Source organism: Nymphaea colorata, chromosome 11 (assembly GCF_008831285.2).
Source record: "Nymphaea colorata isolate Beijing-Zhang1983 chromosome 11, ASM883128v2, whole genome shotgun sequence".
NCBI classification, from domain to species: domain Eukaryota; kingdom Viridiplantae; phylum Streptophyta; class Magnoliopsida; order Nymphaeales; family Nymphaeaceae; genus Nymphaea; species Nymphaea colorata.
In genome coordinates this window covers 16,918,323-16,930,670 of record NC_045148.1, presented here as the reverse complement: position 1 = coordinate 16,930,670, position 12,348 = coordinate 16,918,323, and the positions used below count along the sequence as shown (strand labels likewise).

The 12,348-nt window shown below is 40.5% G+C and overlaps 2 protein-coding genes across 2 annotated transcripts; one reads left to right on the top strand and one right to left on the bottom strand.

The window, feature by feature from the left end:
* The first annotated feature begins 3,488 nt into the window (after positions 1 to 3,488).
* On the top strand, positions 3,489 to 4,161 carry LOC116264901 (probable ribose-5-phosphate isomerase 2). The gene has a single exon (XM_031645354.2). The coding sequence runs from the start codon at positions 3,585 to 3,587 to the stop codon at positions 3,978 to 3,980; it is 396 nt and encodes a 131-aa protein (XP_031501214.1). The 5' UTR covers positions 3,489 to 3,584; the 3' UTR covers positions 3,981 to 4,161.
* Positions 4,162 to 4,957: 796 nt separating this feature from the next.
* On the bottom strand, positions 4,958 to 11,102 carry LOC116263602 (cysteine-rich receptor-like protein kinase 44). The gene is made up of 7 exons (XM_031643338.2): positions 11,026 to 11,102; positions 7,979 to 8,130; positions 7,433 to 7,554; positions 7,092 to 7,287; positions 6,318 to 6,552; positions 5,530 to 5,680; positions 4,958 to 5,257 (listed from the first exon to the last, which is right to left on the bottom strand). The coding sequence occupies exons 1-7, from the start codon at positions 11,100 to 11,102 to the stop codon at positions 4,958 to 4,960; spliced, it is 1,233 nt and encodes a 410-aa protein (XP_031499198.2).
* Between the last annotated feature and the right edge of the window lie 1,246 nt (positions 11,103 to 12,348).

Genomic DNA, 12,348 nt, shown 5'->3' with positions numbered 1-12,348 from the left:
TGTAGAAAGTACTCAAACTCACTCAAGCAAACCATGCAAACCATGCCTAAGCGCACAAACCACACCCACCCGTAGGAGGCTAATGTCGGCACGAGGTCGTGTCCTTGGCGCAGTGCCGCGGAGGTCCCTCTATGCACAACTACGACCCCAAGGTCGGGCTGAAATCAAAGTGCAGAAATAAAATGCTTCCTCCCACGATTCTAAAGAGAGGGGTAGAGGGTACCGGCTAAGGCTAGCTTGGCTAAGCGGTCACACGCCTCGAGGTGAGATTCCACACTCGAGGACTATCAGCAACACGAAGAAAAAGGCTGGCGTCGTGCTGGAACTCCAAAGAAGAAGACGCCGGGTGTGAAGGCAAGCCGCTCCAAGAGACGCGTGAAGGAGGATCACCTCGCCGGAAACGCCTAGGAGCGCTTCAACGCCTTGCTGGCTGTCTTGGGGACCTTCTGGATTTCACGCCGGAGAGTCACCGGAAAAAGAGCAGAGGTGGCCGGAGGTCACCGGAAAATGCTGGAACAAGGCCCGCCGGTTCCAAGGACTTCAAGGATGCGACCAAGAATGCCGCGGTCTTCCTTGGCGCTAAGGCTGGAACCAACTAGGTGCGGGACTTGGACTGAGTGGGCTCGGGCCAGGTGGGACCAGGTGGGCCCGTGCTGGGTTCGGCCAGTAAGCTAGGTTAAGGGTAGAGTAGGCCAAGGGGGTCCTACGGTTCAATTCTTAGGTTGACCGGGTGTAGGGAAGGGTCTCCAATGTGGGTTCCTACAAAGTAGTTAGGGTAGGTTTAGGCAACTCGGTTTAGGGGAAATGGGAAATGGGAATGGGGTTTGGTTAAGGCAGTAACCAGGTGAGTTCGGGTGGGCCTAGGGTAATTCGATAGAGAGAGGAGTGGCTAGGAATGTGGAGGATATTCCACAAGGGAATCGTACTCCAAGATACTAGACGAGGTGGCGTTCTAGAAAGGCTATCTCCCAAGTAAGTGGGAGAGAGGCTAGGGATCTCGGTGAGGTGGCTAGGTGAGGTGGCGGGTTGGTTGCTGAGGTGGGTGGTTGGGAAGGTTCCTAGCTAAAGTGAAGGCTAGGTGGCAAGCTACGATGGCTGAAACTCCAACAAGGTAGGAGAGGATCCTAGCTTTTAGGATTCTCACTCCTAGAATATCTCCCAAAAGTGATATCGCCCCCTCCAAATGTGATCCACTAGCTGCCAGCTAGGGGAGGGGAGGATTTCATTCCAAGGTTCTCTCAAGTGCTTCCAGATCACGCAACGTGTGTAGATGTGTGGTGGAGGTGGCGAAAGGCCCAAGTCAAGCAATCACTTACCGATTTGGGTGAGACAAATGAGGAATCCCAAAATGTGGCGACGCAAAAGTGCTTTTCTCAAATGAGGCCGGATTTCCCCAATTGAAGCCGAAATCTCCCAAATGCACAAATGGATAACTCGAACACTTACTGCCCTGGCCGGAATTATGCCGGAAACAATGCAGCAGTGGCCGGATTTGGGCAATTCCGGCCAATTCCAGAACTGGCCGCGCCTAGTCCTCTTGCCAATCATGTCTTTCTTTTGCTTTGATTTTTCAATCGGGCGTTTTTCTTTTTCTTTTCTTCTTTTGTTTTCTTTCTAATCTTTCTCGCCCTTTTTTCTGTTTTTCTTTCTGATTTCGACCAGCAAGAGGAAGGGCAAGGCAGTGGCTAAATCTGGACTTCTTTGGCTCAATAAACTCAAACAAATCGAACTAGACTAATGGAATAGAACGACAATAACAAGATGGAGGTTCGTGACTCGTAAAAGCAAGTTTAAAGAAGGTTTCCACCGTGGGAAAAGCTATCTTGCCGGCTGTTATTCCAGTAAGAAGTCCCCTAGGCCGAACTCTTCCCTAAACTCTCTCAACGTCGTTACACGCACCTACACTCGTGTTATGGACGCTTACGTCCAAAAGTCCGAATCTGAAATGACACTTCACGCTTCGAGTCGCCTAGACGTGTGAAGTCTTCCCGGTACGAAGAGGCCTCTAACCTTCACGGGTGGAGACGTGGAGGCTGCACTTCTATCGCTGGTGAAGACGTGGGGAACAAATCCTAGGGAAGAAGCACCTTGCGCCGGACGCTTGGGTGTTCTTCATATGGCTAACCCTTCGGCTGAATGATTGAGGAAGAAGAGAAGAAATTGAGGCTAAGAGAGAAGAATACCGTCGGGTTTAGCTGCTGCTGCTTGAAGAATTCCAGCAAGGTGCACCGAAAATCCCCAAATGTGAGACGGAGAAGAAGAGATCCGTGGCTTGGAGAATATGCGAGCTCCTGATAGCTCATCCAGAAGTTCATCAATAACAGGAATTGGATGTCTATCCTTGACTAGAGCTTTGTTTAATGCCCTGTAATCCACACAGAATCTCCATGTGTGGTCCTTTTTCTTGACGAGAAGGACTGACGATGAGAAGGGACTAGAACTGGGCCGAATGATATTGATCTCTCGCATTTCTTTGACCAATCGCTCAATTTCAGATTTTTGAGCGTACCCATAGCGGTACGGGCGCACGTTAATAGGCTCTGTGCCGTTGGTCAATACGATCCTGTGGTCATATGACCGAGGTGGTGGGAGTCCTTTAGGTTCCTCAAATATATCCTTGAACTCATCCAACACTTCCTTAATCTGCCCGGGTACTTCCTCCTCTGACCCTTCTTGAGTGACAACTTCCTCTGTCACTGAAACTAACCAAGCTGCTAGACTCTGGACTGCTATAGCCTTCAACGCTGTTTTGGGCGCCAAACTAGGATCAACTGCCCTTAGCACAACTTCCTCTCCTCCACCCTCTTTAGGCAGGCACATCTCCATGGTAGAGAAGTCCCACCAAATGTGGGCCACTAGCAACAATTGTGGAAAGGGGTGTGCTTACTCCACTTGCTCTCTCTCTAATGCTCTAGATCTTTGCCACTTGGCGAGGATGTAAGGTGGAGATTGCGAAGGGCCAAAGGATGAGATCCACTTACCTCAATTGTAGGGACGAGGCTGACTCACCAAATGCACCGGCGGCTAGGTGGCGTCGCCTAGGAGCTCCTCCACAATCCGCACGGATCCTTCCCCAAATGATGCCAAGATCTTTGGAGATAATTTCGAGCAGCTCGAGTGGGGAACTTTTTCTTTCCTCGGTGTTTAATCTGCTCAGGATCGTTCTTTCAGATTCGGCTAGACCTCTTGAGAGGCCCAACTGGATAGCCATTTATTTTGCTTTCATCTTTTCTTTTGGGAGGGTTCGACGGAAAAAGTTAATTCTGGTTGCTTTTAGTAATCAGTGGCTTGTAGGTGCTGGTAATTTGCCATTTTCCACTGCTTCTTTAGCTTATTGCGCTAAGCTCTAACCTTGGTTGGACCATATTGTTGGAGTTCCCCCCTCCCCCTTTAATTGGGATTCTTCTGCCTTTTTGGACATTTATACTAGTTTTATACTCCATATCAATCCACTTAGCAAAGTTGTTCTTTCTTGGTTCTTTTATAGTTGTATTTGATTGTCTTGCGTTGGCTTTTCTTATTTGCGATTGATTCCCTTTAAACTCTATTACTAGTCGCTTCCTAAACATCTTTCTGATGTAGAAATGGCCGTACCCTGCTCACCCTTCCTCTACTTGGAGAAATTCGCAATGATAACTCCATCTTCTTCCTCTATTTCTGTTGTTCCTGTTCTTACAGAAAATGATCTCAAGCGAATTGCAGCTTATAAGGCTGTTGAGTTTGTTGAGAGTGGCATGGTTTTAGGATTAGGCACTGGCTTAACTGCTGCCTATGCTATTGATCGGATTGGTGAGCTTCTGAAACAGGGCAAATTGGAGAACATTGTGGGCGTGCCAACTTCGAAGAAGACAGAGAAACAGACCCTTTGCATTGGGCATTCCCCTTTCAGACCTGCCGTTCACCCGGTTCTCGATTTGGCCATTGATGGAGCTGATGAAGTCGACCTTCAACTCAACCTGATAAAGGGCCGAGGTAATTGACCATGGAATGTTCTTGGACATGGCAGGCTACAACTGTCATAGTCGCAGGTTCCCTTGGAGTGACAGAAGAACAAGTAGTTTTTAATTTTCAAGTTTTAATGCATATTCTTTTAGATTAGTTTGCAATGGGATTAACTTATGTTGAAGAACATTGTTGATGAATTTTACTTCTCCATATATTTTTCTTCAAACAGAAAGACCTAACTCTCAGCTAATTAGATACTGCAAAATTGTGCATCCAAGCAGGTTGAAATTAGTATATTTCTTTTTCAACATAATAAGTTGGGAACAATTATTATGGCGAGATGTGTTTTAGTATGTATCTCAATGTTGGTACTCGTTTGCTTGTTTGTTATCTCTATGAAGAATAAAGTAATTGTCAAAAGAAGAAGAGACAGGAAAAAAAAAAGACTTAAAACTAATAAATTTGTAAAGCCAACGATCGACATTTATTCCGACCATGGAAATGTCTTTGGATGCTTTCAGAAGTCGGAAGCCGTCTCAAGAAATATGCAGTCTGCAACTTTGTCCGTGGTGTTAAAAACTCTAGGAAGACATTTAACTACATTGAGATGATCCACACGAACAAGCGGTTTGTCCTAGGGAGAATAAAAAGGTATACATTCCCTCCTAAAGCGAAATAGGCACAACCGCACAAGGGAAGTAGCAAAAGAAGGCCAGCAGAATTTTTATTTTATACACCAGAAGAATCCATTTTGCTGATCTCATCATTTCGCTTTATTGCACAGCAGGAATATGAGTTTACACATTATATTGCACAAAATTATATCATAACTTACGTGTATGTAGATACATCTCCTCATCCCACTGAGAACTGTCATAAACAAGTAACATGATTGCAACAAATTAACTAAGAAGTTCACTGCTCATACATCAGAAGAACAAACGGTACCTTGAAAGGCAGGGAACAAATTACCATCTCTACTTCCTCCTCTCATGAGTAGTTCAAAGCTTCACTAAGTAGATGAACCAAGCTCTGAACCAATCCCTGATGTAGTTGAGCTCATTTCTGGACCCAAAGAAATGCTTCTGATATTCCAGGTAGGAGGGGCAAGAGGCAAAGTGGACAGAAGAATCAATGAGCTGTTTTCAAGCATCGCAACAACCTTGGACATTTTTGGCCTGCTTGATGCATCTTCCTGGACACATAGCAGGCCAATATGGATGCATCTTAATATCTCATTTTGGTTGCATCTTCCTTCCATTAGTTGATCCACAACTTGTAGAGCCTTATTTTCCCTCCAGAGTCTCCAAACCTACACCAAAATGATATTTTGTTATTGTTTACTATGAAAACTTGTAATAATACCTTTACCTATGAGGGAGAGAGTTTTTATTAAGTTTCCCATCATTTCTACATAAATTACGTTTACATTCTTGATATCATGACGAACGAGCTCTTTGGTTGTAAATGGTTTAGTTAGACACCAAGTTGTCAACCATATGGTGCTATTTATGCAGTAATACCAGCAACAACAAAACTTACCTACTAAATTATAGAAGCACAAAAACAATGTTAATCACTTACATAATTTAGCATATTTTCATCTGTCTCTTGCTGAGTTAAGGAGAAGTTTTTTTTCCCACTTATGATCTCCAGCAGTAAAACACCGAAGCTGAAAATGTCTATCTTTAGTGATACCTTCCCTTCAAGAAGATACTCTGGTGCCATATACCCACTGCAGGGAAAAACAAAAATTTGAAATAAATAAATAATAAATAACTATATACATACATACATACATATAGATTAAAGCTAAAACTGAGTAGAATACATGTAACTACCAACTTATGGGAGTGAATTGGGAAATAATTTTGTAATACAAAATTTTGCAAAAAGTCGATAATCATCTAACCTAGTTCTAAATTTGTAGCTTCTGATTAGTTATTAAATTGACGCACGTGAGCAGTAAGTTAGGATGCCTGAAACCGAACATTTGGGTCAATTAATTATTGGTTAAGCCATTACAGATGGTATCGTGGATAACTCATGAATTTGTAGAGCCTACAGAAACACACGTTCCTTAAGGGAGGTAAACAGCAAAAACTTCACCGTGGAGGTGAGTTAGGAATATGCTCATATCCAATTTCTAAACAAAAAGCTTATGATATATATGCTTGAAGCTTATTATTATTTCGCATTCTAGTTCATAGCCCATTTAGGTGTCAACCATAATTGGGATCGAATTTGCTTGTCCTCAGATCAGTTCCGATGCCAACCTCCTGGGAAAAGCGCCCCCCGACTCTTTTATTTAGAAAAGGAATAACAGAAACACAAACAAATTGTACAGAAAGAACCAGAAAAGAAAAACTTACCGAGTTCCGAGAATCTCAAATGTTTCGGCTTGTGTTTGGTCCATGTGAAAGATCTTTGCAGTGCCGAAGTCTGAGATCTTGGGGTTCATGTCTTCATCTAGTAAAATATTGCTTGCTTTCAAATCCCTGTGGACAATTCTCAACCGAGAATCTTCATGAAGATATAGAAGCCCTCTGGCTATGCCAATTATGAGCTTGGCTGCCCAGTCGAATTCCATACGCTTTGTTGGCTCTCCTTCCAAAGTAATAAAATTTAAAGGTAATTTTTACTTCTCTATTTTAGCAATTTGAACGACAACACTTGAAATTACAAATCATTTGGCTACAAAAAAAGTTACGTCTCAGAATAGGCGGTTTTAAGCAAAAAGTGAAAAAAAAACTAATATCTAGCAGCAGTAACTTGATGGTGAAAAACAAATTAAGTTATCTGCGTATATTTTTTTTTCCGATCAAAACCAAAATATGGCTCGTAATGAATAAGCAACGTCAGCCACAAGCATGAATGAATAAATAAAACTATGTTCTTTTATTTTTGGCATCTAAATATGTCTAAGATACGAACTTAGAGTTTACCAAATGCTGTGTGTGTCCCTCCCCGTTTTCGTATTTGGAAGCAGTTAAAAGTTATCCAAGAACGACCTTATTATTCTTAGAACAAATTTTCATCTTGTATCGCAAAATCAGTTAGATTTCTTAAGGAACACAAAATAACAACAAAAAACTGAGACAAGCTTACCTAAGAGAAAATTGTCCAGGTTACCATTCTGCACATACTCATAGATCCATTCTGCACATACTCATAGATGAGTATCTTCTCTTCACCTTTCAGAAAGCCACCTAAAAGCCGAACAAGGTTTCTGTGTTGAAGTTTAGAAAGTGTCTGCACCTCATTGTCAAAGTGCTTCGCACCATGCCTTATATTTCGTGATAATCTCTTCACTGCTATTTCTTGACCATCCGGCAGTTGGCCCTGACAAATTAGCGAGTCTTCATTAAGGAAATTAACAGTCGCAGTAACTCAGTTTCAATGGCAGCTCTATCCAATTTCCCAGATGCTTCCACATAAACTGTAATTTTCCAAGGCAGGGAAAATAAAAAGAGTACTGAATTTATACCTTGTAAACTGCGCCAAATCCTCCTTCGCCAAGTTTATTTCTGGGTGCAAAACTGTTGGTGGCAGAGTTGATAGCGGCCAGGTCAAATATTGGTCCATTTATTGCATCTGCTCTCTTAAAATCTGAAACGAAGGACAACACAAGTAAACCTGGTGTTAAAAAAAATAAGTTGTCCGAAGATTGGTGATTCGATCTATAAGTTGTCCCGAAGATTTATAATGATGTCTTATGAATTTTCGACATACAATTTTATATATTCTGCACTAATTGACGCAACTGAATTTGACAATATCAACTAGAAAGGGGTGATTAAGACCTATGTCACATCGGTGCGGGTGCGATACGGGTGCGGATACGGAGATACGGGTGCAGATACATCAAGTTTCACAATTTCCGGATACGCGGATACGACAAATATAATATTCTCAAAAAATTTATAAATTGAAAAAAAAAACAAACAAACATTGTTTATCACAAAACATTAACATTGTTCATCAGTCATCACAAAACATTGTTGATTATCATCATTCTACTCATTGTCAATGCCCACATCGTCCTCAGACTCATCTTCATCCACAATTTCACATGTTGATGGAATAGAAGGTTCTTCGAATCTTGAATTAACAACTTCAAGTTCATTGTCGCCTTCTAAGTTAAATTCCTCAACATTCATGTCCCAAGATTTAGTTTCTCCTTCCCTATGAGACAAAAAAAAATTGTAATTATTATGATATTAGCTAATAAGAACTCATAAGGAAAACATCTAAATCAATAAATCATATACTTATTTACTTGTATTCTTTTTTGCCTCGTGATAGAAGTCGAAGGTTAGAATGCACATAAACCAAATCTTCTGCACGTTTGCTTGAGAGATTATTTCGTTTGATAGTATGGATTTGTGAATATGTACTCCAATTTCTCTCACAGCATGAAGATGTAGCAGGTTGAACTAGTAATCTGAAAGCAAGGTTTTGAAGAGTAGGATAAGTAAATCCATGTTTAATCCACCAAGATATAGATGGATAATCATCTTTATCTGCAGTTGCACACACATCTTCTCCAATTCCGGATGCAAACCTTTCAAACTCATCGTTAGCTTGGCGATTTTGATGTACATCAATAAAATTCTATTAATACATGCCAATCTGTTTTTTGATAATTCTGCATCCATATGTGGCGGGGTTCTCCCAATAACCTCTGCAGGCCACTTTTTTCCATAATATTTAGGATTTAATGTATGTGCCATGCATTGAAGAGGATTGCTACTTTTATCATATTTTATGCACATGATAAAAAAATGCTGAATCTTCAAGTGCAATATTTTTTTTCTCATGCTTAAAAATGACGTCTTGGATTTTTCCAATCATAGTGTCCCACATGTCATAAACACAGTGCAACGTTGAATTATCATAATCAAGAACTCTCAACATCTCCCAAATAGGCTCTGTAAATGCAAGAAAATAAAAGATTTTATCCCATCACGTGTCTTCAAGAATCAGTCTTTTGATTTCTTGAGCTTTGCCATCATCTGCTGCACGATAAAAATTCTAATCATCATCAGTCACCATACTGATCAATGCACTTTTAACCCTTTTTATCCTTTTGACCATAACAATTAAGGATGCAAAACGTGTTTCCGCAACTCTTAACAATTTTAGATCAAAATGCTTGTTATAAATGGAAAGTGCACGTTGATGATTTACTATGAAATTTCTGATGTTCCTCACTTCTTTTTCCAAGTCTTCAATCCATGAACATAATTCATAAGCTTGAGGATCTTGCTCTTTACTTGGTGGATTGCATATACTCTTTAAAGCCAAATTTAAGCTGCGGACTGCACAATGAGTGCAAAAGATATGAGGGTACTCACATTCTATCGCAATTCCAGTTGCTTTGCATACAGGTGCATTGTCTGTTATTATTTGAACAACCTTCTCTTTTCCCACTTCTTCAATCATTTCCATAAACAATCCTTTCAAATATTCAGCACTTTTGTATACACCAGATGCATCTATTGCTTTCAAGAAAATTGGCCCATTTGCTGATGTTGCAATGAAATTAATAAGAGGGCACCTTTGCAAATCTGTCCAGCCATCAGAAACAATAGAAACTCCATGTCGCTCCCAAGTTACCTTTGGATACTCTAACAATTTGTTCACTCGAGTTTTTTGTTGTTCTAGTAGTACAGTGCGAAGCCTTTCAGAACTAGGGGGAACATAACCAGACAAGTTAGAATTTGCAATAAATGTAACTAAATCTCTCCAAAATGGACTTCTTGCTACATTAAATGGTATGCAATTAGCATAAAAATATGTTGCCACTTTTAGATCTAATTCTCACCGCCCTTGTAAAGTAAATGACTCCTCGATTGATTTTTAATTCTGAGTAATGTCAATAGCTTTTCTTTTTTTCAGACCATCATTCACAACATCATTTGAAATTGAAGCAATGTCAATATAACCGGAAGATGTTGTGCCTTTTTTCATCTCAAAGGCTTCCTGTTCCATCTTCAGCTGACCCAAACTCTCCTTACTGATTTTTTTACATACTTGAATTCCTTGTTTAGAGATTTTTTAAAAGATGCGCTTTAACTCTTGTATATGATCCAGTGAAATCATTCCCACAAAAGAACATCGAAAAACTGAATTTCCACCACCTTTTGGAGCTTTCTCTATTATCTTCACATATGACCATAATGGTAGTCGTTCTTCTTATGCAATAGATGCAGCTGATCCAGATCCACAACTTGAACTTGTAGGTTCAGAAGAGACTCCCTTTCCTTTGTCCACCATACTACATTAAAACATATAATGAACATAGTCTTGAAGTAATAAAACACAATAGTTCAACAAACAAACAATCAACATAGCTGAAATAATACACTGTACAAGTCTATATTTCATCGCATCATATAGTATATAATGCAGCAGTACTGCAGTCGACAGTCGATGATGAGCAACTTAACTCTCTAGTCTCTTGCTGTTGAAGATCTCTAGTTCACAGAGATCTTTAAATATACATTTGTATGCTCTGATACCTTATCACGACACACGGGCTCGTTAGCTGGATCTTACTATCTAAATGTACTTTGAATGAGTTGTATAACTCATAAGATGCTAATGCAGTTAATTATCTTCAGTTTGTCATAAGATCTGATCTCAACGCAGTGAAAGATCTGAAAAACCCAACATTTAAAATGGTTTTAAACTCGCATTTCTGAAGTTGTTCAAATCCCGATTAGTAGCGCAACTCATAATCCACTTATGTTGGCAAGAAAGAGTCGTAGAAAATGTGTTGAAGCAATCCAACATAATCACGAGTGAAGAGGAACACATTAAACTCGCAACGAAGGAGCTCATAATCCATTTGTGTTGGCAAGAAAGAAAATGTGTTGAAGCAATCCAACATAATCCATTTATGTTGCAAGAAAGATTCGTACTTAGACCACATTAAACTCGAAACGAAACGAAAAGAAAAAAGAACACATTAAACTCGAGTGAAGCAATCAATCTGAAAACCCTTAAAAACCCCCAAATGAAGAAGAAGAACACATTAAACTCGAAACGAAACGGAAAAAAGAAAAATCCACTTACCTGTCCGTCGCCAGCTGTTGCCGGCGACGACCGGATGTCGCCGTTGGTCGCCGGAAGTCATCACCGCCGCCCACCATCGCTCGTCGGGTGAAGGTCTGCCATCGGGTGAAAAGGAAGAACGTCAGGTGAAGGTGAAGGTCGACTGTTGAGCGGTCGACCTAATTTCATTTAACGGATCACTTGTTTAAAGTTTGGATCGGGTTTGACCCAAACCCGATCCAAACGTATCCATGAAGTATCCGTATCCGGATCGCCGTATCGGCGTATCGATACGGAGACGTGGGCTAATCCCACGTATCTGTGTGACATAGATTAAGACAAATGGGATTTTAAAGGTGACCATTTAGGTAACTTATATAACATATATGGGAAATGCATTGTAAATGAAAGAACTTTAGGATAGTTTTATGTAAAAAATTGGAGAAATCTTTATATATTTATGCACATGTAATGCTATTTTTTCTGGTTCTAAACAATTCTGAGATACAAACTGAAGCCGGCCAAGGGGCATCTTGACATTAGCAGTATACAACTTGGTTTTGAATATGTTACTAAGTTTGAAAGATTTAAAATGGAAACCAGCCGTCTACCAGCTCCGCTATCAACCTCCGAATCTTGCGAAAAAAAAGTCGCTCTTTGGTAGTGATTTTTTTTTTTGGGTCTTTATGTTATTAGTTTTGACTTGGCCATATGCAAGTCAACTGTGGACATTTGTGTCTTTTACAAAACTCTTTCTTTTGCTTTATGAAAGGGCTCTACTTCTTTCCCCTTTTTTTGGTACTCGCCATCACTTTGTGGTATGCGATTTTGGTGGAGCGTCTCAAGGAGTCGCCGTAAGCATGGAGCCTTCACGACTAAGTCTCTCACTTGCTGCAATCTCTTTTTTTTTGGGCAGTTATTCTTTGGTGTCTCTAGAAAAATAGGTATGTTTTTCAGTTCATGTGTGAGTGTGAGAAACATACATAAAACAGAGAGAGAGTTTTGGGGCTGAAGGTCACATAGTAGCATTGTTATTTTGTAAGGGGATTTTGTCTGTTTTGGCTTTTTGAATTTCACTGTATTTTGATGCTTCATATAATATGAATCCTGCTGGTTTCTCCCCGTGGATGTAGGAAGACAAACAGTCTATCCGAACCACATAATTTGGGTGTCTTCCGTGCGACTGCTTTCCTGTTTTGCTCTCTGCCGTTCATTTCACTATTCACTCTCTTGATATCACATACACATATTTTTACAGAGTGGCTGTTTTTCACCTTACTTTGTTTTTGCTTGCAATCTGGTCCTCTCATTTTTAACATCTGGTATTAGAGCCAGGTTGCAATA